The following is a 25,677-nucleotide window of genomic DNA, read 5'->3' on the forward strand; positions in this document are numbered from 1 at the left end:
TGTGTGTCTGTGTATGTGTATGTGTGTGTGTCTGTGTATGTATGTGTGTGTGTCTGTGTATGTATGTGTGTGTGTCTGTGTGTATGTGTGTGTATGTGTGTGTGTGTATGTGTGTGTATGTGTGTGTATGTCTGTGTGTGTATGTCTGTGTATGTATGTGTGTGTGTGTGTGTGTGTGTATGTGTGTGTGTATGTCTGTGTGTCTGTGTATGTCTGTGTGTCTATGTATGTTTGCACGCTGGGCGTTGTGCTTCCACTGCGGTGTAAATACTCCTGCTTGCAGCATCTTTGGGGCATGTTTGTTCGGTTAAAAGAAAAGCCCCAAAAACTCCTCTTCCCATTGAAAAAATGGAAAATGCCTCCGAGAAGCGTTTTTGGTGCAGTTTTTAACCAGTTCCACACCACCCTATAACAGAAATACAGCTACAAGGCAGCACGGGTGCGCAAAATCATGTAGATATATGTGATTTTGCAGTTCCGGGTTGCCGCCTCGGCTGTCAATCATCAGGTCCCATCCGGTGACTTCTCACCAGCACCCGGTGTTTGCCGAGTATCTCTGATAGGGATGAGACCTGCGTATAAACAACACGGATCTCTTCCCTGTCAGCTCCTGCACACTGCTTTGTATGGCTCTGCATTGCAGCATGCTTACAGTGAAGCACACACACAGCACACAGTTAATCCTCTGATCGCCCCTCATGTTAACCCCTTCCTACCCAGTGCCATTAGTACAGTGTCAGTGCTTTATATTTGCACTGATCACTGTATTGGTGTCATTGGGATGTCAGTGACACCAAGTCAGTCCCCCCCCCCCAGTGTCAGAATGCCCGCTGCAGTCCTGCTATAAGTCACTGATTGCCACCATTACTAGTAAAAGAAAAAAAATCCAGTATATATACACCGCCATCTGTAGACGCTATAACTTTCATGTAAACCAATTAATTTACATGTATTGGGATTTTTTTTTTTAGCAAAGACACGGAGCAGAATACATTTTGTCCTAAAATTTATGACAAAATTTTATTTTTAACATTTTTTTTACTGGACATGTTTTATAGTGAAAGTCAAAAATAACGTTTTTTATCAAAATTGTCAGTTTTTTTTTGTTTATAGCACAAAAAAATAAAAAAAAAAATGCACAGGCAATCAAATGCCACCGAAAGAAAGCTCTATTTATGAGAACAAAAGGACATAAATTTCATTTGGGTGCAGCGTTGCATGACTGCACAATTGTCAGTTAAAGTAACGCAGCACCATATCACAAACAAATAGCCATGTCAGGAAGGGGGGGGGGGATCCTCAGGAAGGCAAGTGGTTAAGTTACGTGTCCTTTAATAAACGCTCAGAAAGCACTGCAAAAACATATATGCACTTTTGCTGTGTTTTTGGGGGGGATCAGTGTGCAAGAAGCCTAACAGCCAACCAGTCACAGGTTACGATCCAATTGAAAAATGCATCAAAAATGCAACACACCTGTGGGAGGTTCACAAGCCGCCATTTACATAATCACATGACAAGGGAAATCACATTATATTCAATGGTGCCCTTCTAATCAACCTGGCGCAGTGCGATTTTGGAAAAGGTTCCTGGTGAGAATTCAGTCCCATAGACTTTCATGTTATCTCACAGAAGTCGCATCAGCATAGATAAGAAGCATTCCTATACACTTCCTTCCGCTGATCAGCTCTTTCTATGGTTGATCTCTCCTTTGTTCCCTGAACCTGGAACACACTTGTTAGCATTTGGTAGACGTGCTGTTTGCTTTTCTCTGAATAAAAACTGGGACTAAATTTTCATTATACAGAGTTTCGGATATTTCCGAATTACAATAGAAATTTCAACGTATCCAAAATAACGAAACAAAATTTAGTCCGAAATAATTTGAATTGAATTTGAAAACAAATTTGAACTATAAACATATTGCTGATTTCCTTCAAAGACTGTGTAATAGTGTATTAGAATAGAATAGAGTAAAACAGAATAAAATAGAATACCATAGGAAAGAGTAGCAAATAAAAAACAATAAAATAAAAAATAGAATAGAAAGAATATAACCGCCTTCCAAAATTTGAATTTCAAATAGAATAGAACCAGCTATTCTTCACAATGAATTTGGATCGATTCGTTATTTTTTATTCAAATTCAGTTCAAATCCATTGGAAAAAAAATAGAATTCTGTTTGAAAACAAACTAAACTAAACAAATTTAATTACGAAAGCAACAAAACAAAAATTATTAACACTCCAAAATTAAACACATTTTATTTGTTCTGCCCTATGTGAAAAAGTAATTGCCCCTCCCCTCCCTTGTTAAATCATGAATGAACTGTGATTAACCACATTTATTGGAAAGTTGAGTTAAATTTCACTTGCCACGCCCAGGCCTGATTACTACCAGACCTGTTGAATCAAGAATCAAGAAATTCATTAAACAGAAACATTTAAAGGGACCCAGGATGCTTTAGGCTTACTTGATGAGCTACTGCTGAGCATGGAGTTTACCAACCCAAAAGTGTGTTGCCATCATAAGCATGCATGTTATCATTTCTATGATCGTTGGTGAAGTAACTGATATTTATTTGTAAAAAACAATCAGTTTCAAAATGAACAAAATAACAATCTCATGTGACATCACTAAACACCCGCCCCCTACATGCCTTTAGGACTTCCTGCAGAAGGCTCCTCTGGTCCACCAACATTCTGGTGTTACACCCAACTCTACTACCTGGGGCTGTACAAGAGGCCTGTTGGCTGATGCATGGCTTACATTGTATACCAGATTGTGGACATATCTGGACTTTCACAAACTTACCATCAAAATTAGTCAGGAAGTATAATGATAAACCAAACAAGACCAATGCTGTGATGGATAATACCGTAAAGATTACCCCCAAAACAACTTTGATCCTTGGACCCAATCCTGTAAAAGAAAATCACAATAAGTGTAATTGTATTTCTGAATGTCTGGAAAACAATCCAACAACATTTCTGCTTTTCCCGACTATAAACCGATGTCTACGATGTTTCCTTCACTTTAACAGCTCCACATCTTAACCTCCCCAAATGTGAGGATTGGATTGTACAACTCTCTATATTCTCCTCAACCAAGAGGTTGTTTGTTTTCACTTTCTGCCCCAGGATGCTTCCTGACTGGTGATGAATGAACTGGTCTGGGTTCAGATTAGACGTCTGCAGAATGAAAACATTTGTTTTGTGTGGATTTGTTAAGTTACTAATTTTGTTTTGTTGCATTTGTAATGAATTTCATTTCAATTTGATTCGTTGATTTGTTTTCAACTGAATTCAATTCCTTTCCTTTCCCTCTCCTTTCCTTTCCTCCCCTCTCCTTTACTTTTTCCTCTCCTTTCCTTTTCCTCTCCTTCCCTTTTCCTCTCCTTTCCTTTTCCTCTCCTTTCCTTTTCCTCTCCTTTCCTGTCCTTTCCTTACCCTCTCCTTTCCTTTTCCTCTCCTTTCATTTCCCTCTTCTTTCCTTTTCCTCTCCTTTCCTTTCCCTCTCCTTTCCTTTCCTTTTCCGCTCCTTTCCTTTTCCCTTCTTTTTCCTTTTTCTCTCCTTTCATTTCCCTCTCCTTTCCTTTCCTTAGTTTCTAATTTTGTTTTGTTGCATTTGTAACGAATTTCGTTTCCATGTGATTTGTTGATTTGTTTTCAACCGAATTCAATTTCTCTCCTTTCCTCCCCTCTCCTTTTCCTCTCCTTCCCTTTCCCTCTCCTTTCATTTCATTTTCCTTTCCCTTGCCTTTCCCCTTCCCTTTCCCTTCCTTTTCCTTTCCTTCTCCTCTCCTTTCCTTTTCCTCTCCTTTCCTTTCCCTTCCTTTCCTTTCCCTTCATTTTCATCTCCTTTCCTTTCCATCTCCTTTTCCTCTCCTTTCCTTTTCTTTCCGTTCCTGTCATTTTCCTCTCCTTTCCTTTCATTTTCTTCTTCTTTCCTTTCCCTTTCCTCTCCTTTTCCTCTCCTTTCATTTTCATCTCCTTTCCTTTCCCTCTCCTTTTTTCCCCTTTCCTTTTCCTCTTCTTTCCTTTTCTTTTCCTCTTCTTTCCTCTCCTTTCTTTTCCCTCTCCTTTCCTTTTCCTCTTCTTTTCTTTTCCTCTCCTTTCCTTTCCCTTTCCTTTTCCTCTCCTTACCTTTCCTTTTCCTCTCCTTTCTTTTTCCTCTCTTTTCCCTCTCCTTTCCTTTCATTTCCTTTTCCTCTCCTTTCATTTTCCCCTCCTTTCCTATCATTTTCCTCTCCTTTCCTTTTCTTTTCCTTTCCCCCTCCTCTCCTCTTCTTTCCTTTTCCTCTCCTTTCATTTTCCTCTCCTCTCCTTTCCTTTCCCTCTCCTTTCCTTTTCCTTTCCTTTTCTTCTTTTCCTTTTCCTCTCCTTTCCTTTCCCTCTCCTTTTCTTCTTTTCCTTTCCCTCTCCTTTCCTTTTCCTCTCCTTTCCTTTTCTTTTCCTTTCCCTCTCCTTTCCTTTTCCTCTCCTTTCCTTTCCCTCTCCTTTCCTTTCCCTCTCCTTTCCTTTTCCTCTCCTTTCCTTTCCCTCTCCTTTCCTTTTCCTCTCCTTTTCTTCTTTTCCTTTTCCTCTCCTTTCCTTTCCTTTTCATCTCCTTTCCTCTCCTCCCCTCCCCTCTCCTTTCCCCTGAAACGTGATGGATCTACAGCTACGTCCTATTCTCTTATATTGGGGTGTACAGAACCACCTGGTCACCTCTGATTGGTTGCTGCTATGAGCCTAGTGGGAATGGAAAACTTTTCTGGATTTCTCCTTCCAGTGCAACAAACTGCTCTTCTGACCCTCTTGGTTTGAGAAAATCATTTTGTTCCTCACATTTAGGTACTGAAAATGTGATCACTTTCACTTTGTGACTATAATAAACATACATTATTCCTCATGATAATTTGTGACGTCATCAATGTCTCTTATATTTGCATTTTAAAAAATAATACAATAGAATAAATCAGAATAAAATAGAAACAAATAGAATAGAAAATAATAGAACAGAATAGAATAGAAAATAGAGGAAAAATGATGGAAAAGATTAGACTAGCATAGAAAAGAAAGAATATAGCCATCTTATGAAATTTGAATTTCGATAGAATAGAAGAAAATAGAATTATTATTATTATTATTATTATACAGTATTTATAAAGCGCCAATAGTTCGCTCAGCGCTGTACATTACAATATAGCTGTCTTCTGAAATTCACATTTCAAAAATAATAGAATAGAAAAGAATAGAATAAAGCAGACTAAAATAGAAACAAATAGAATAAAAAATCAAAGAATAAAATAGAAAAAGGAATAGAATAGAAAATAAAGGAAATGATAGAAAAGAATAGAATAAAAAAAAATATTGCCATCTTTTGAAATTTGAATTTTGAATAGAATAGAATAGAAGAAAATAGAATATAGCTGTCTTCTGAAACAAAATTCACATTTCAAAAAGAATAGAATAGAATAGAAAAGAATAGAATAAAACATAATAAAATAGAAACAAATAGAATAGAATACAAAATAAAAGAATAGAATGAATATAGCCATCTTCCAAAATTCAAATGTTTGTTTTTGATTCAAATTATTTTCCAGTTCATTTCAAATTTGACTCAATTCAAATCCATTGTAAAGTAATTGAATCTGTTCCAAAACAAAAAAACAAAATTAAATAAAATGAATTTCGTTACAAATGCAACAACACAAATTTAGTAACCTAAAATAGAATTTGAAACTAAATGAATGTTTTTGTTCTGCACGTCTGATCTGAGGTTCTAATGACATAAACACACCTTGCTGCATTTATTTACTTCCAGATAAAATAGCAAAAACTTACTGCTATTAAAAAAGATCATCAAACAGCATATTACACATGAGATTGTGGATGCAACACCTGAAGCTTGAGAAACACCTATCGCTGGATTCCATCCTATAAAAGAAAAACACAACAGATATTATCTCAGTCCTGCATGTCTGGAGAACCCAACACTTCTATATATACTGACTGTACATTTATCATTGCAGGTGAAGCATTTATATTACTGGATTAGAATAGGTAGAATAGGAGGCTACTAGTGTTCAAGGTATCCGCTCACTAAATATACATTATACTGCCGGAAGTATTGGCCCCGCCCTCCCAATCATGTGATTCAGGTGTTCCAATCCCCTCCCAATCATGTGATTCAGGTGTTCCAATCCCCTCCATGGACACAGGGGTATACAATCAAGCCCCTAGGCATGCAGACGGCTTCTACAAACATTGGTGAAAGAATGGGTCGCTCTCAGGAGCTCAGTGACTCCAAGCGTGGTCCCGTGATAGGTGACCACCTGGGCAATAAGTCCATCCGTGACATTTCCTGGCTACTAAATATTCCACGCTCAACTGTTAGTGGGATTATAACAAAGTGGAAGCAACTGGGAACAACAGCCACTCAGCCACCAAGTGGTAGGCCAGGTCACATGACAGAGCGGGGTCAGCGCATGCTGAAGCGCACAGTGCGCAGAAGTCACCAACTGTCTGCAGAGTCAATAGCTAAAGACCTCCAAACTTAGTGTGGCCTTCAGATGAGCCCAACAACAGTGCGTAGAGAGCTTCATGGAATGGGTTTCCATGGCCGAGCAGCTGCATCCAAGCCTTCCATTGTTTTAGTTAAGGACTGAAATCGTTCGGTGCTTATCTGTTCCTGTCCTAATTTATGACGCTAGCTTTGGAATGTGCGCACACTGGAAGAAACTCACGCTGACACACAAGTTCAGTCTATGAATGCTTCTAGTGTATTATAATTAGAAAGTGAACTTATATATGCAGAATGATGCGAAAGTCATGTGACAACAGCATAAGCATTATATTAGTCTTTGATTGGTCATTTCCACACGAAAACAATCTCCGTCATGGTATAGGTGTGATCTTCTTCCAGGCCTTATCTTTTTAGGAAAACATTCTTTTGTCTTCCAAATCACACGGTGGGAGGGGGTCTGTGTGTGTGAGCAGACATTTCTTAAGCAAGGATTTCTTATAGTACCACAAAGCCCAGCAGGCAGAAAATATTCACACAACATATGTATTAAAGTATAAAAGTAAATATTTATAAAACTTTTAGAAATAGCGTATATATATATATTCAATAGGAAACGAAATAGGCATTTTACCAAATCCATCACACCATCACCAAGTGCAATACAAAGTGGCAGATGCCGTGGTATAAAGCACGCCGCCACTGGACTCTAAAGCAGTGGAGACGTGTTCTCTGGACTGACCAATCATAATTCTCTGTCTGGCAATCCGATGGATGTGTCTGGGTTTGGCGGTTTCCAGAAGAACTTGCCTGACTGCATTGTGCCAAGTGTAAAGTTTGGTGTAAGTTTGGTGGAGGGGGGATTATGGTGTAGGGGTTGGGCTTGGCCCCCTAGTTCCAGTGAAGGGAACTCTTAAGGCAACATTTTGGACAATTTCATGCTCCCAACTTTGTGGGAAGAGTTTGGGGATGGTCCCTTCCTGTTCCAACATGACTGCCCACCAGTGCACAAAGCAAGGTCCATAAAGACATGGAGGAGCCAGTTTGGGGTGGAGGAACTTGACTGTCCTGCACAGAGTCCTGACCTCAACCACATAGAACACCCCTATTTAAGCTGGGCTCGTACCTTGCATTGGTGCCGTTTGGTATATTACTTTTGAGCACCCGTGCATCCTGTGACCTGTGATTCCGTTGCTGATCTGACCTGTTGTTGATCCTGCTTGAACTCTGCCTGCACTGACCCCTGGCCTGCCCTCTGTCTATTCTTGTGCCTGCCGTTTCTGCTTACTGTGCCTGTCAGTTGCCGACCCGGACTGCCTGACCTTGCCTTACTCTGCTCCTGCACCTGAACCGGCTTATCCTTGCCAGTATCCTGCTCCTGCACTTCTGCCAGTGTGCCATCCACCAGCTCCTCCTGCATTCCTGACGCACGTCAACATCCATCCACAGAAATCCTACCAGTCACTCATGCACCTCTGTGTTCCGGCTCTCCCTGTTACTCTACCAGGGCCCCTGAGCCAGAGCTGCAAGGGAAGCCTTCCTCTGCACTTTAGGTTCTACCACCAGGTACAGGTGTTTCAAATTGTAAACACGATGGCAGGGGTCCTGCATGATGTCATTGATCAAAACTGGCCATGACCATACTTGGTGAACGACATCACCCAGCATCCACATCGGTTTGTTGACATTTAGCAGGCTGCCATTGTGGTGGGGCAGCATTGTCATTGTGGTGGGGTGTCACTAGAGTTACTTTACAAGACGCACTTTAACACAACACACATGTGATGGGAATACTGGATATTGTTTTATCAATAAATGTTGTGTAAGGATAAAGCTCTATGTTTTGGTCATGTCTTTTCGGTACATATTTGATGGAGGATGAGAGCTAAGAGAGAGGAGGAGATTCATGCCCATTGGACACAAGACATCACTCCATAGAAGGGACACGTGCCATTTATGACCTCACCTAGCGGTTTGGTCATATACATCAGGTGAGAGCACATCCGGTGAAGGTGTACAGACACGCTTATGGTTTGCAGTGTATAGAAGCACGGGGTGTTCCAAAATTTGGAATTTAAGCATCTGAGAAGATATACTATATTGCCCGTAGTATTGGGCCGCCGGCCTTTCCACGCACATGACCTTTAATAGCCCCCCCAGTCTTAGTTCGTAGGGTTCAGTATTGAGTTGGCCCCGCCCTTTGCAGCTATAACAGCTTCAACTCTTCTGGGAAGGCCGTCCACAAGGTTTAGGAGGGTGTCTATGGGAAGGTTGGACCATTCTTCCAGAAGCACATTTGTCAGGTCAGGCACTGATGTCGGGGGAGGAGGCCTGGCTCGCAGTCTCCGCTCTAATTCATCCCAAAGGTGTTCTATGGGGTTGAGGTCAGGACTCTGTGCAGGCCAGTCAAGTTTCTCCACCCCAAACTCACTCATCTGTGTCTTTATGGATCAGTGGCGGCGTGCTTTACAACACTGCATCCAACGAAAAGAATAGACTAAAACAGAATAGAATAGAAAATAAAGGAAGAGTATAGACTAGAGTAGAGTATAAAATAATAAAAAAGAACAGAATAGAATATTTATTTCAGGTACTTATATAGCGCCATCAATTTACGCAGTGCTTTACATATATATTGTACATTCACATCAGTCCCTAACCCTGAAGGGGTGTACAATCTAAGGCCCCTAACTCACATTCATACATACACATACTAGGGACAATTTAGACAGGAGCCAATTAACCTACCAGCATGTCTTTGGAGTGTGGGAGGAAACCCACACAGGCACAGGGAGAACATGAAAACTCCAGGCAGGTGGTGCTGTGGTTGGGATTTGAACCAGCGACCCTAATACTGCCAGACAGAAGTGCTAACCACTTAGCCATCTTCTGAAATTCGAATTTGAACGAATAGAAGAGAAAAGAAAAGAAGTTGATAGAATAGAATATAGCTGTCTTCCAAACTTCATAAAGAATATAATATCATAAAATAGATTAGAAAAGAATAGAATAGAAAATAAAAGAATAGAATAGAAAAATAAAATACAGTAGAATAGAAAAAATATAGCAATCTTCTGAAATTTGAATTGTGAATAGAATAGAATCAGCTATTCTTCACAATGAATTTGGATCGATTAAATATTTTTGATTATGAATTTGATTCCAATTTGAATCCATTGAAAAAATTTGAATCTGGTCAAAAGTGAATAAACTAAACAAATTTTGTTATTAACCCCTCGCCTACCAGGCACTTATACCCCCTTCCTTACCAGGCCAATTTTCAGCTTTCAGCGCTGCCGCACTTTGATTGACAATTGCGCGGTCATGCAACATTGTACCCATATGAAATTTTGATCATTTTTTTCTCACCAATAGAGCTTTCTTTTGGTGGTATTTAATCGCCACTGGGCGCTTTACTTTTTGCGCTATAAATAAAAAAAGTGCAAAAAATTTGAAAAAAAAAAAAAGTTTATTTGTTTCTTTTATAAAATTTTTCAAACAGGTATTTTTTCTCCTTCACTGATGTGCGTTGATGAGGCAGCACTGATGGGCACTGATAGGCGGCACTGATGGGCACTGATAGGCAGCACTAAAGGGCACTGATAGGCAGTACTAATGAGGTGGCACGGATAGGCGGCACTGATAGACAGCACTAATTAGGGGTCACGGATAGGCGGCACTGATATGCAGCACTGATAGGCGGCACTGATAGGTGACACTGATTATGGGTACTGATAGACGGCACTGACTGGCTTCACTGCTGGACACTGACTGGCGGCACTGACTGGCACAACCCCTGGGCACTGACTGGTGGCACTGACTGGCAGCACTGCTGGGCTGCACTGGTGGGTGGCACTGGTGGGCAGCACTGGTGGGTGGCACTGGTGGGCACAGGTGGGTGGCACTGGTGGGCACAGGTGGATGGGCACAGGTGGGTGGCACATGTAGGTGGCACTTCTGGGCACAGGTAGGTGGCACTGCAGAGTGGCACAGGTGGGTGCACTGCTGGGCACAGGTGGGGGCACTGCTGGGCACAGGTGGGGGCACTGCTGGGCACGGGTGGGCGGAGCTAGTGGGCGCACTGCTGGGCGGAACTTGCGGGTGTCACTGCTGGGCACCGATCATCAGGGCACTGATCATCAGTGCCCTGATGATCGGTGCCGATATCCGCTCTGACAACTGCCGGTTCTCGGCAGTACTTTCCTCACGATCTGACAGCGTGAGGAAAGTGCAGCCAAGAACCGGCACTTGCATTTCCCTGTGATCAGCGTGTCATTGGACACCGCTGATCACGTGGTAAAAGGCCGGTATGATCGGCCTTTTACCACATCTCGTGATCAGCTGTGTCCGTAGGACACAGCTGATCACGGAGATCGCCGGGTGCGCGCCCCCTGGGGCGCACAGGAGAGCGCGTTCTGGGAGGACGACATATGACGTGCACTCAGAACTGGCCGGCCGCGGTGAAGCCGTCATTCGGCTATGCGCGGTCGGCAAGAGGTTAATGAGAAAAATGAAATTAGTAACTTAACGATTTGATCCGAAATGAAACAAAACTAATGATTTTGTTCTGCACATGTCTAGACTTCAGTGGGAGTGCCTGAATATATATTTTTTAAAACATAAATAACCTTCTCCTCCTCCTAGTAACTAGCTTTCCATTGGCTGAAATAAAATTGCCCAAGCCTGAATACATCTGAAAAAAAAGAGATGCAGAAAAAAAACACTCCAAAATCACCTGTAAACGCTTTTCCTGGGGTGTGAATGCAGCCCAAGTATTTGGTGTTTCGGAAACATCACGCTGAGAAATCTCTGGATCTAATCTGAAAGATCTGGGATTTGTGGAAGGCAGTCGGAGCCGAATTCTGCTGATATCCTATTCTAAGGCTACTTACTTGGCATGGTAAAGCTGAGAGTCATTTCCTCCTCCAGGGATCTGTGGCTGACAATACAGAAGAATACATCTCCGGGTTCAGCGTCTGTAGACGGCTCCACAATCAGCACACTGGTCACATTAAATGTCCCATCGCTGTTCCCCAATAGAGTTGTGAAATAAACGTCCTTGTCCCAAGGTGAGTTCCTGCTGTTACTTTTACTGGATTTAACCCATCGGATCTTCACAGCTTCTGGGTAACAATTGCTGACTTCACAACGGACAGATCCCGTGATTCCACCTTCAATCTGTTGATCATGGCTCAGTGCCATCTGCGGCTTAACTGTACAAGGAAAGACAGTTATTCATTATTTCTATATTAAAGACTAATTTCACTTAAACCCACAACAGTACGATCCATCTTTATATGCAGTAAAGTATGCTTGTTATACTGTGGAACCTAAGAGGTTAATCCTCTCCATTGTGTAAAAATGCTGTTAGATCCTGAATTCGCCTGATAAGACATATCATGTGGAGACATTATGCACATGCTCAGTTTGGTGTGTATTGCTAGAGAAGTTTTTTTTTCCGGGAGGGTGCATGTGATCAGCAAAAGGCCAATCAGCACTGTCCAGACAGAGGTTATTATTATTATACAGGATTTATGGCGCCAACTGTTTGCTCAGAGTTTTACAATATAACGGGAGACAATACAGCAACAATACAGTTCAATACAAGAGGGTTAGGAGGGCCCTGATCCTGGGAGCTTACAATCTAGGAGGGAGGGGCCGGTGGTACAAAAGATAGTAACTGTGGGGGATGGACTGGTTGGAGGAGTAGAAGATTCCATTATTTACTGAAGGCAGGATAGGCTTCCCTGAAGAGAGAGGTTTTCAGAGATCACCTAAAAGTGAGTAGGCGACAGTCTGATAAATTGGAGTAAAGAGTTCCAGAGGATGGGGGAAGCTCTGGAGAAGTCCTGGAGATGAGCAAGGGAAGAGGAGACAAGGGAGCTAGAGAGCAGGAGGTCATGCGAGGAGTGGAGAGGACGGTTTGGGTGATATTTGGAGACAAGATTGGTGATGTAATTTGGGGTGGAGTTATAAATGGCTTTATATGTTATTGTTAATGTTTTGAATTTTGGGCAATGGGAAGTCAGTGCAGGGATTGCCAGAGAGGGGAGGAGGACACTGAGTGGATGCCAGTGGAGGGATTGGCAGAGAGGGGTGGAGGACACTGAGTGGAGGCCAGTGGAAGGATTGGCAGAGAGGGGTGGCAGATACAGAACGGTTAGTAAGGTGGATGAGTCTGGCAGTAGCATTCATGATAGTTTGAAGATGGGATAGCCTGCGATGAGGTTGGCCAATGAGGAGGGAGTTACAATAGTCAAGTCGAGAGATAACCAGGGAGTGAATAAGTTGCTTAGTGGTTTCCGAGGTTAAGAACGGCCGTATCTTGGAGATGTTGCAGAGGTGAAGTCTACAAGATTTGGACAGCGAGTTTGAGGAAGTGGAGAGACATCCATGCCGATATGTTGCTTACTAGGTTAGTAATGTGAGAAGAGACTGAATATTGGCTGTTTGTGTGTTCACCAAACACATGAACATATGGGGCGTTCGGTGGGATGTTCACGCCCCACAAAGCAATGCCCTCTGGCGGCGCATTGTGACTGGCCAAAGCATTGCACCTGACCACAGGTCAGGTGCAATGCTTTGGCCAATCACAGCTCTAGTTCACAGGAAGAACCATGATTGGCCAAAGTCTTGGTGACTTTGGCCAATCATGGCTCAGGGGCCACGCCCCACACTATACAAGGCTGCTTATTCAGCAGCCTTGTGTAGTGTGTTATAGGAGCAGCCTTGTTCAATGTTATAAGAACAAAAAATAATAATAAAGCAGTTTATAGCGCACCCAAGCACCAAAAATCCCATCCTGCACAGAAAAATAAAGTGATATAAATCCACCTAAAAAATCCCCATCATGTCCAAAAGGCCACGAAGGAGAGGCAGGTGCTCACAGGTAGCGAAGAGAGGGCAAGCAGCCTCTGTGTCCGCAGTGAAAAGTAGTGGTCGTGGACATGGTGTATCCTCTGCAGGCAGGGAATGCTTGTCCTTTTTTTTCCCGATGCTGGCCGTATTTATTATTGAGCCACAACATGCAGAAGAGGTGGTGAAGTGGATAACTAATCCATCCTCATCCTCCTCATCCTCTGTCACCCAGACTCATACTATTTTGTCTTCCACTGCAGTTGCCAAAGCGGCCTATTCCTCAGGCTCCTTGTCCACCACAGCTGCTCCTTTCGTAGCCCCACCATCATGCACGGAGTAGTCACCAGAATTATTTGATCGTAGTGTCAGTTACATGCTGCTGGAGAATGCGCAGCAATTTGAATGTTCCGATGTTGGTTCCCAGGTTGAGGAAAGGAGTGACATGAGCCTAGAGAGAGGGGGTGCCAGTGAGGGAAAAGAAATTGGCAGTCATGTTCAACCAGCTGCAGCACACTGCCAAGTTGGCTCCAGTGATGAGGAAGAAGGGGATGTTGAGTTCACTAACTATACTTGGGTGCCTGAGAGAACAGAGCAGGAAAGTAAGGAGGAGACAGAATTCCAATGAGGCAGGATGTCCTCCAGGGGCAGGCGTAAGGGCAGCCAATCGATGACATCACACAACAGCGCTCCACAGGTGCAGGGTGCTGCTGACTCCTGCCAGACTTCTAAAAGTTCTCTGGTGTGGGCTTCCTTCAACACATGTGCAGCAGACTGTCTGAAGCAGATCAAGCGTGGTCAAAACACCAGCCGCTTGGGCACCACATGCTTGACAAGACATATGATGAGCTGCCATGCAGCCCGTTAGCAACAGCACCTGAAAGACCCACATCCAAAAAAAGTGCAGACTTCTTCTTGCTCCTCATCTGGGATCTCTACCTCTACTGTATAATGTCAGGTCTTCTCAACAGCCTCCACTGAGAGGAGCGATGGTACAGCAGTGAGTGCCACAGGTCCTGGCACCCCATCTAATGGCAGTACACCACCTATTGATTTCAGCAGGCAAAGTTTGCTACCCCAGTTGCTGAACCATAAAAAAAAATACTGTCCCACCCATCCACATGCTCAGTGTCTAAATGCTAGCCTGGCCAAATTCCTAGGGTTACAACTGCTACCTTTCTATCTGGTGGACTTTGACCCCTTCCATGAGTTTGCAGAATGTGCTGTACCACAGTGGCAGGTTCGGAAAAGACAATTCTTTTCATGTAAGGCCATTCCAGCTCTGTACCATCATGTGGAAGGCAATCTTTTGGCCTCGTTGGACAGAGAGGTCAGCAGCAAGGTCCATATTACTGCTGACACGTGGTCCAGCAGGCACGGTCAGGGACATTACATATCCTTTAAGGTTCGCTGGGTAACTCTGCAAGCAGCTGGGAAGGACACAGGACAGGGCTCAGTGCTGGAGCTTGTTCTGCCACCATGCCTCCAAAAAGCTAGTGGTGATTCTGCCATATCTGTTTGCTCCACCCCCTCCTCTTCCTCTGCCTCTATGGCCTCTTCTGCTGAATTGTCATCTGAACTAACAGTGCCCTGAAGGCGTTCAAGGGGCTACGCAAGTAGTCAGGCTAAAAGGTTCTTCAGCTTGTCTGTCTAGGGACCAGGAGCCACACCAGGCCAGAGATTTTGTCAGCTCTGCAGGGGCAGGCTCAGAGGTGGTTGACACCATGGCAGCTTGAGCTAGGAATGGTTGTATGCGACAATGGCACCAACCTTCCCTCCGCCCTCAGACAGGGACACTTGACACATAGTTCATGCTTGGCACATGTCCTAAATTTGGTGGTGCAGCATTTTTTGAACAGGTACCCAGGCTGTCAAGATCTTCTGGGGCAGGCCAGAAAAGTCTGAGGCCATTTCCGTCATACATGGCCAGTGTTTGGCTGGCCGAAATTAAACGGGAATTCAACCTGCCCACCAACCAACTCATTTGTAACATGCCCACTATACTTTGGCAATGCTGTAAATCAATGAGCACCTGTGTGAATATGGCACAAGGACAGGCTCAGGGGAACTTGGATTCTTTTCGTCACACCAGTGGCTGCTGGTAAAGGATGCATGCACTGTCCTGTCACCATTTGAGGAGACCACAAGGATGGTGAGCCACGACACTGCATGTATCAGTGATACTATCCCTCTAGTCTTCCTGCTGGAGCACACGCTGCATAGAATCATGGATAGGGCACTTGAGGCAGAACAGGGGGAGGAAGAGGAGGATTTCCTGTCCTCTCAAGGCCCCCTTTATGCAGAAACCATTCCTGCGGGACCACAGAACACACAGCAGGAGGAGGAGGAGGAAGATGAGGAGGAGGATTGCAGCAGCATGAAATTAGAGGATCACATACAGCAGTCTTCAAGGGGCAGTATTTAGTCTCCAGAAACTCAGACAGGAGTAATACATGGCTGAGAGGAGGTAGTTCCTGACAATGTCATCCTCAGCACTGGGAGGACTCAGAATGTCCTGCCTCCTCAAACTTATGCTGCATAGGCTCCCTGATCTGCAAAGCCTGCGTAAGGACCAGAGGATTTGTGTTATCAAAGAGAGGGATCAATACTGTTTGGCAACCCTTCTTGATTCACATTACAAGAGTTTATCCAGTCTTCGCAGAGGAAGAAGAGGATGAAACATCTTGAGATCCCCTTAAAAAATATTGCGTAGCACCTTTCCAGACAATGAGAGGTTAACATTTCCTAGACAACATGTTTCTGAGGCTTTGTTCTGTCAAAGGAAGAGCGGTGGAGAAGGCGGCTGGCTGACCGATGCCTTTAAACAGTTCTTTAGTCCTCAGCGCCCAGGACTGTTAGGTTTAAGCACCCATCAGCAGCATCTGCATCATATGATGCAGGATTATCTAGGGGCAAGAGTAGACTTGGATACCTTTCCAACTGAGCATTCACTGGGTTACTGGGTCTTGAGGATGGATCACTGGCCAGAACTTGCTCAATACGCCATCGAGATACTGGCCTGTCCTGCATCCAGCGTGCTTTCCGAATGGATATTCAGTGCTGCTGGAGGTTTTGTAATGGATAAAAGAGTGCGTCTGTCCACAGACTCCATTGACCAGCTGACATTTATCAAAATGAATCAGTCCTGGATCAACAGCAACTATCTTGCCCCTGATGCTGATGTAACTGATTACATTTGTTAGAGATCTGGGATCCCTTGAAGACTGCCTATCCTATTCCTGAATCCTGATTTTGCTAGATTCCAACCATTTCTTTGGAATAGATCACCACCAACACCCAAAGCCCAATTTTTTGGCACTTGTTTCACAGGTGCATGTCATTTCAAATTTGTTTTACCATTTTTCTGTAATTGTTAACAATTTTTAACTGCCTGTGCCCATCAAAAGTAACTGTGAGGGGTTACAGTGTTCAGGCACCACCAACACCCAAGGCCCAGTTTTTCTGCACCTGTATGACAAGTGCATATAATTAGAATTTTTTGAGCCGGGTCCAATCCTGCACTCGTCACGAATAGAAGGGTTACGGTGTGAGTCCTGCTGCAGCAGGTTCTATACATTGTACAGATGTGCAACTTCTCAGGTAGTTTAAGAGGACCCCCAGTCATGCTATTTAAAGGAATTTTTCAAATTTGTTTTTTTACTTTACCCACTTGCCTACCAGGCACTTTCGCGTTCTGGGAGGACATCCATGGACGCCCTTCCAGAACTGGACAACAGCACTGTAGCTGTCTTTCGGCTATAGCGTGGTTGGCATGAAAAATGAATGCCCCTTTTTGAAAATATTTTCCTCAGGGCTGTCCCCATACCACTTTTATGGCTAAAACCTTGCATATAAGCCTGGAAACTTTTGAATTTGCAAGTTTGAGCCCCATAGACTTGCATTAGGTTCACGGCAAACTTTTGGTTTGTTCAAATGTTCTACCGCAAACTGATCTGCTTTCTTGAATTCAACTTCATCATGCATACTGATGAGGCTGCACCGATAGGCAGCACTGATGGGCACTGATGAGGCAGCACTGGTGGGAATTGATGAAGAGGCACTGATAATGCTGTGGGGGACGCCCCCCATCAAGAACCATACCAGGCCATATGCCCTCAACATGGGGGGGGGGTGCTTGATGGGGACAAGAGCCTCTTTCCCACAACTGTGGCCGGTGGTTGTGGGGGTTTGCGGGCGAGGGGCTTATCGGAATCTGGAAGCCCCCTTTGACAAGGGGGACCCCAGATCCCGGCCCCCCCACCATGTGAATGAGTAAGTGGTAGATGGTACTGCTACCCATTCACAAAAAAAAAAGTGTAGTGCAAAAAAAAAAACAGGGGACAGTCTTTGACAAGTCCTTTATTAAAAACAAAAATAAAAAAAATGAATGTAGATCCAACGTCAATCACGATGTCCGCCGCCGCCGCCACCCGAAAAAAGAAAAAAAAAAAACTTGCGACACTGACTCCCACCATCTGACAGCTGTGCCCGATATGACAGTTCTTATATACTGTCATGACATCACAAGGGGGCAGAGTAAATGTCATCACAGACAGTGATTGGTCAAAGCATTGCACCTGACCTGCGGTCACAATGAACCAAAACCTGCGGTCAGGTGCATTGCTTTGACCAATCAAAATGCATTGTCAGGGCGCACTGCATTGTGGGGGCGCGGGGTGAGCGAATAGCCCTCTGAGCACCCATACTGGTCGTGTGTTCACCAAACACATGAATGGCCCATGTTCAACTCGAACATGAAGCCCATCCCTATTGCTAAGATATACGAGATTTTATCTGCTCTCTGCATGATGTCTCTTTCACACAAGTGATTTACTGAATATATGATTTGGGTTCATTGTGGATATTGGTATGTAACCACTTCTGGTTGATGTAAGCCGGACCTTTCCTTTATTTCTATTCTATAAAGCAGCCTAAGTAGGAATCATCATCTCATTTCACTTTTATGCCTTACTGTATTTATTGCAATATGTTGCCATTTCACTTTTGAACTTGAATTCGATTTTATTTTTGAATTTGAATTTTTTTCAATGTTGTCATCTATTTCAGATTCATTGAAATTTGTTACTATTTGTGTTGTTCCAGTTTTGGGGTTGTATTCGATATGTGCAAAGAGAGATCACACAAATACTATTAAAAGTAATGACAGATATAGATAAAGGAGATATAATAATACTTAAAGCGGAGCTCCACCCAAAAGGGGAAGCTCGACTTTAAAGACTGGTCCTCCGCTCCCCATTAACCTCCCTGGCGGTATGATTCTTTCCGATTTTTTGTGCTGAAAGCGGTACCATTGTTTTGCATGGAAATATGTAGTTTTTTATTGTAGGCTTTAATTTTTAGGAATAACTCACTGAAATCTGCCTGAACAAGAGTCTAGTAAACATCCCGGGTATGATAAAATTTGAAACACGAAATCATAAATTATAATTTAATAAATAATCATAAAAAATAATAATATAATAATAATAAATATAATAATAATAAATTTAATTCAATAATATAATCAAACCAAAAACACTGAACTTTGAAATACAGAGGCAAATTCGCACATCACTGAGCAAAGTCGCAAAATCGTTTTCAGTGTCTGATGAGGAATTTCCCCCACGAATCATTATCACTCAATTCTGCAAGTGGTTCTGATTTACTATCGCTGTTCTCTAGCCGGTCTAAAACCCCTGTTGACCTAAAGGGACGCTTTTTGGACGCCATGGACTTTTCTAAGTTTCCAGGCAGAAAGAACAGTCAAAATGCAGGCAGGGCGCCGGACAAAGCAGTAGGGACAAAATATATGTGAAATGCATTGAAATAGCAATGACAGCAAAAATGGCATTTTTTAAAAAATTCAAATTTCCCACCGGTTCCGGCGCCCGTACGTCCCGACGTCACAGGGAACGGAACACAGAAGCCGGATGCCGGCATCGGCCGGAGGAGATGGCCGGGGACGCTGCAGGGGACACATCGCGGGAGCGAAGGACAAGGTAAGTGCTGCAGGGACCCCCAGAGCAGCGCCGCATGGTAAGCCCAAGTGCAGCTCGGGGTTATCGCTTTTGGTATAGAAATTTTACCCCGAGCTACACTCGGGATTACCGCTAAGGAGGTTAAGGATTGGCACCTTTGGGGATTGGAATGGGGGAGCGGGTATTGCCAGGTACCCGCTCCCACGTCTGCTGCAATTGCCTAGGCCATTGTAAGTGGAAGTTATCCTCCCCTATCCCTCCCCGTAGTCTTCTGGGACAGGTGAAAGTTTCCAGAACTGTAGTATAGTGAATATACGGGGTCCGGGGAGAGTGGATATAGTGAATGCGGGGTCCGGGGAGAGCGGATATAGTGAATATACGGGGTCCGGGGAGAGTGGATATAGTGAATGCGGGGTCCGGGGAGAGCGGATATAGTGAATGCGGGGTCCGGGGAGAGCGGATATAGTGAATGCGGGGTCCGGGGAGAGCGGATATAGTGAATGCGGGGTCCGGGGAGAGCCGATATAGTGAATGCGGGGTCCGGGGAGAGCGGATATAGTGAATGCGGGGTCCGGGGAGAGCGGATATAGTGAATGCGGGGTCTGGGGAGAGCGGATATAGTGAATGCGGGGTCCGGGGAGAGCGGATATAGTGAATGCGGGGTCCGGGGAGAGCGGATATAGTGAATGCGGGGTCCGGGGAGAGCGGATACAGTGAATGCGGGGTCCGGGGAGAGCAGATATAGTGAATGCGGGGTCCGGGGAGAGCGGATATAGTGAATGCGGAGTCCAGGGAGAGCAGATACAGTGAATGCGGGGTCCGGGGAGAGCGGATATAGTGAATGCAGGGTCTGGGGAGAGCGGATATAGTGAATATACGGGGTCCGGGGAGAGCGGATATAGTGAATACGGGGTCCAGGGAGAGCGGATATAGTGAATGCAGGGTCCGGGGAGAGCAGGTATTGTGAATGGGTTAATCCTTCGCATTATGTAAAAAGGCTGTTTGATCCTGTCTTCTCTGATCCTCCCCATCTTCCAGTGTCCCCCTCTTATCGCCTGATAAGACATATCGTGTGGAGTCATTCTATACATGCTCAGTTTGGTATGTATTGCTAGAGTTTTTTTTCTTGGGAGAGTGCATGTGATCAGCACAGGGCCAATCAGCACTGTCCAGACAGAGGTCAGGGGTTCTACATCCTCCTAGAGCAGACAGAAACCTCCTCCAACAAGCTTTAACCAGTGCTCTGCTGGACACTGATAGAAGTCACAAGACTGCTCTATACTGCTGATGAGAAAAGGGATTTAGCAGTTTATATTTACTAAAATAATTGCATTTCCATGTTCTGTGTACTGTTGGAGACCAGATATAGTGAATGCGGGTTCCGGGGAGAGCAGATATAGTGAGTGCGGGGATCAGGGAGAGCAGATATAGTGAATGCGGGGTCTGGGGAGAGCGGATATAGTGAATGCGGGGTCCGGGGAGAGCGGATATAGTGAATGCGGGGTCCGGGGAGACCTAATATAGTGAATGCGGGGTTCAGGAAGAACGGATTTAGTGAATGCAGGGTCCAGGGAGACCGGATATAATTAATGCGGGGTCCGGTGAGAGCGGATACAGTGAATTCAGGGTCTGAGGAGAGCGGATATCGTGAATGTGGTGTCCGAGGAGAGCGGATATCGTGAATGTGGTGTCCGGGGGGAGTGGATATAGTGAATGCAGAGTCCGGGGAGAGCGGATATAGTGAATGCAGGGTCCGGGGAGAGCGGATATAATGAATGCAGAGTCCGGGGAGAGCGGATTTAGTGAATACATAGTCTGGGGAGAGCGGATATAGTGAATGCGGGGTCCGGGGAGAGCGGATATAGTGAATGCGGGGTCCGGGGAGAGCGGATATAGTGAATGCAGGGTCTGGGGAGAGCGGATATAGTGAATGTAGGGTCCGGGGAGAGCGGATATAGTGAATGTGGATCTGGGGAGAGCGGATATAGTGAATGCGGGGTCCGGGGAGAGCAGATATAGTGAATGCGGGGTCCAGGAGGAGCGGATATAGTGAATGCGGGGTCCGGGGAGAGCGGATATAGTGAATGCGGGGTCCGGGGAGAGCGGATATAGTGAATGCGGGGTCCGGGGAGAGCGGATATAGTGAATGCGGGGTCCGGGGAGAGCGGATATAGTGAATGCGGGGTCCGGGGAGACCTAATATAGTGAATGCGGGGTCCGGGGAGAGCGGATATAGTGAATGCGGGGTTCGGGAAGAACGGATTTAGTGAATGCAGGGTCCAGGGAGACCGGATATAATTAATGCGGGGTCCGGTGAGAGTGGATACAGTGAATTCAGGGTCTGAGGAGACCGGATATCGTGAATGTGGTGTCCGGGGGGAGCGGATATAGTGAATGCAGAGTCCTTGGAGAGCGGATATAGTGAATGCAGAGTCCGGGGAGAGCGGATATAGTGAATGCAGGGTCCGGGGAGAGCGGATATAGTGAATGCGGGGTCCGGGGAGAGCGGATATAGTGAATGCGGGGTCCGGGCAGAGCGGATATAGTGAATGCAGGGTCCAGGCAGAGCGGATATAGTGAATGCAGGGTCCGGGCAGAGCGGATATAGTGAATGCAGGGTCCGGGGAGAGCGGATATAGTGAATGCAGGGTCCAGGGAGAGCGGATATAGTGAATGTGTGAGATGGGGAAACAGCTTTCATTGTTTGAACACTGATTGAAGTAAATTAAAAACATTCTGACTGACATTCTGCAGTTTAGCCACAAGATGTCACTGTTTTTTCTAACACAGCCTCAGACTGCATAGAGATTTCTATATTCATGAAGGGGTGGGGTTTTACACTTGGAGAGTGAACAGGAAAAGGAGAGGAGAGCAGCCATGCTTGAGAGAGAGAAGGGGGCTGTGTGATCTGAGAATCCGATGCCATGCAGATGTGAGGACAGCCCTCTGTAATCAGAAATTCAGTTGAGTGAAGCTGATGGTGTTCAAGACGCTAACCCTGTTCAAAGAAAGGAAGATTGCTTCCAGGAAACTGATGGGAAGCTGAGGAACTAAGCAATATATATACTGTGATATTGCATGCTCAGTGGAGAGACATTTGTTCTGTTTAGAGTCACCAGCGGATGCAAAGCAGACCCGGGCTCGGTAAGATCGTGCACGCACCTCATTTCAGTGTTGGCGCCCATAGGACTGAGACAGTTAGTTAGGATCTCTGTTTGTGTCAGGCCACAAGTGTTGTTACTGATCATTGGAAGGACTCCACAACTTAAAGTGACATTTCACATTGGAGAGCTGATAAAATCCTACAAACTCAAGCCAGACTGGCGTTTTGCTCAGAAGGAATACTCAGGCACGTGCTACAGGACCAGTTATGGGAGGGGGATACTGTAGATCTGTGTAAGATTGTAAGCTGTTGTGCTGCACCGCAGGCTAGCCCATACCGTACCCCCATACACTGATTTCTGCTCTTTTAGGGTAATAACAGGTAAGGTGTGGCAGCTTAGTTGTGCCCCCAGTAGGTAAATTAGTACACTTTCTACCTTCATCCATCAGAAGGTGCCGTGCTGTGCAGCACAAGGGTCTCAGCCTTTGGGCTGGGTGTATGTAAATGTATTGTATATTCCAGCATTTGTGGTTTTGTTTATTTGCTACATCTAAGTAAAATTCTGTTGTGACAAAAGCTGGTGTTGGGGTTGCTTTCCTCGTTTGTGACTTCACTGTATCCTGGGGAGCCCACCCCGGTACACGGCTTACAAATGCAGGGTCCGGGGAGATTGGATAAAGTGAATGCGGGGTCCGGGGAGAGCGGATATAATGAATGCGGGGTCCGGGGAGAGCGGATATAATGAATGCGGGGTCCGGGGAGAGCGGATATAATGAATGCGGGGTCTGGGGAGAGCGGATATAGTGAATGCGGGGTCCGGGGAGAGCGGATATAGTGAATGCGGGGTCTAGGGAGAGCGGATATAGTGAATGCAGGGTCCGGGGAGAGCGGATATAGGGAATGCGGGGTCCGGGGAAAGTGGAAACAGTGAATGCGGGGTCCAGGGAGAGCGGATATAGTGAATGCGGGGTCCGGGTAGAGCGGATATAGTGAATGCAGGGTTCGGGGAGAGCGGATATAGTGAATGCGGGGTCCGGGGAGAGCGGATATAGTGAATGCCGGGTCTGGGGAGAGCGGATATAATGAATGCGGGGTCCGGGGAGAGCGGATACAGTGAATGCAGGGTTCGGGGGGACCGGATATAATTTTGATTCGAAACAAAACAAATCGCATGTGCCTAGAGTAGATGTGGAGCCTGTACATGATCATAGGATGGCTGTTACTTTTGAGGTCTTGGCTGGATTATATGGCTGCTCGGGTTGCAGTCTGGACTATTCATCCCCACATACTACAGAGTAGTGAGGGAGTCCAGATTTCTTTTTACAATTTTACACCTGGTGAAGACAGCTCTTTGTGAATGACCCATGCACTATTGGGATGACTTACTAAAGGCAAATAGACTGTGCACTTTGCAAGAGCAGTTGCTCCAGAGCTTAATAAATGAGCAAAAGCTGTGCTGACTTCCATCGTCCAATCATGTGCAAGCAAAAGTGCATTTTTTTCAATTTTCCTTGCACATGATTGGGTATTTGCAAAGTGAATCTTTATCTCATTTACAAAGCTCTGGAGTAACTGCACTTGTAGTGTGCAACTACACCTTGTATGGTGCACAGCCTATTTGCCTTTAGTAAGTCAACCCCCATGTGTGAGTATAATTATTTTTATTCCTTTCATTATCAATAAATGCATTATCGGCACTGTCTAGTGCACCTAATTTTTCTCTTTCCTTGTGGATCTCACTGTGTACCTGATACTTGCAGAGTTGATGTAGAGGCCCTGGAATCCGGAGTGAAGATAACAAAGCAGCGATAGTCGCCTTCATCTGTGATCTGAATGTTGGGTATGGAAAGACTGGCGTTGCCTTGTTGGAGGTCTTTGTCATTCATGTGAGATCCAATCCTCGATGGTGTATGTTTGTAACTACTAAAACCATAAACCTCACGTTCAGTTCCATTTTGTAATCTGAGAGTCCAGACAACTGCTAGTTTCTCTAGATTCAGCGGTATTGGGACACCAGACAGCAGACAAGGGATGGTGACATCTTCTCCTCTAAGAGCTTCAGTAGGAACATCTTTCCCAGTAACTCTCAGCCCCCGAACCTGAAAATCACCTAAAAATTAGAACAAAAAAAGAGTGATGACAATTGTACAGGATCACTTGTGACAGAGGAAACTAAACCGCTAACGTAATCCAGAATAACACTGCAACGGCACCAAAACCACTTATGGACCCCCCGCCTGCAATGTACTGTGGACAGGCGGGCCGTGCAGGCAAAGCGACATACTGGTCTGTCATTCCCTGCTTTTGGGTTTACGGCGCACACATGCGCGCCCCCACCACCGACACCTGCTGTGATTGTACACAGCGGGAGACTGTTAGCAAGTCCGACTGGTTCCACAACACGATTCAGGACTGGGACCTGCTGATCAGCTGTGTCCAATCACAGCCCAGAGCTCTTTGTTGATGAACAATCTGTACACAGAGAAAGATCTATGGTTCTTATTCCTGCAAAGCAGGAATGAGAAACAAAGAGACCTGTTAGTAAAAGCAGCACATAATACACACATTACACATTGTTGGGTACATATTTATTCCCTTGATCACCCCTAAATGTTAACCCCTTCCCAATTTTGATATTTTTTTGTATCGCAAAAAATAAAAAACCCAATAGTGGTCAAATACCACCAAAAGAAATTGCTATATGTGTGAAACAATTATATAAATTTAATTTGGTTACAGCGTTGCATGACTGTGAAATTACCAGTTAGAATAGCGTAGTGGCGAATAGCAAGAAATGCCCTGGACACGAAGGGGGTAAAACCTTCCAGAGGTCAAGTGGTTAAACCGGGATCCAACAAGGTGCTTTGACAATGGAATCAGTATTGGTAACCCTCCAGTCAGAGGCATCCCTGGGGTTGGTGTCACCCGGTGCGGTACCATGTGATGTCACCCCTCCAGAGAGGAAGGAGCAGTGCCGGTGTAGAGCAGTAAAATGAGAATCCCGTGAAGATATGAATCCCCTGAAGCAACTGCACATGTGCCGGTTTCAGGCCAAAGAAGCCGATCTCCGACTTTTGCACAGAGTTGCCACAGTTACCCTCTTACAGGCTGCAAACCGCTGAAGCTGATCCCGCGGATCACTATGGGTTGCAAGATCAGTTAACCTCATATAAATTCAACCTATATGAGGTTAACTGATCTTGCAACCCATAGTGATCCTCGGGATCAGCTTCAGCG

At 45.0% G+C, this 25,677-nt stretch overlaps 1 protein-coding gene across 2 annotated transcripts in view; it reads right to left on the reverse strand.

The window, feature by feature from the left end:
* LOC149433843 (natural cytotoxicity triggering receptor 3 ligand 1-like) overlaps positions 1 to 25,677 on the reverse strand; it is a 63,261-nt gene that overhangs the window by 26,358 nt on the left and 11,226 nt on the right. Inside the window, exons 2-5 of one of the 2 annotated variants that reach the window (XM_089664371.1) lie at positions 24,188 to 24,550; positions 11,397 to 11,717; positions 5,826 to 5,918; positions 2,812 to 2,919 (exon numbers count right to left, since the gene is read on the reverse strand). In XM_089664371.1, coding sequence (XP_089520497.1) covers positions 2,812 to 2,919; positions 5,826 to 5,918; positions 11,397 to 11,717; positions 24,188 to 24,550 — 885 coding nt within the window. Of the gene's footprint in view, positions 1 to 2,248; positions 2,920 to 5,825; positions 5,919 to 11,396; positions 11,718 to 24,187; positions 24,551 to 25,677 lie in introns of those variants that run through there. The other variant, XM_089664370.1, reaches the window with a different exon arrangement.

The sequence above is a fragment of the Staurois parvus genome, unplaced genomic scaffold (genome assembly GCF_062004578.1).
Source record: "Staurois parvus isolate SC_StPar_1 unplaced genomic scaffold, SC_StPar_1.0 ptg001902l, whole genome shotgun sequence".
Taxonomy (NCBI): domain Eukaryota; kingdom Metazoa; phylum Chordata; class Amphibia; order Anura; family Ranidae; genus Staurois; species Staurois parvus.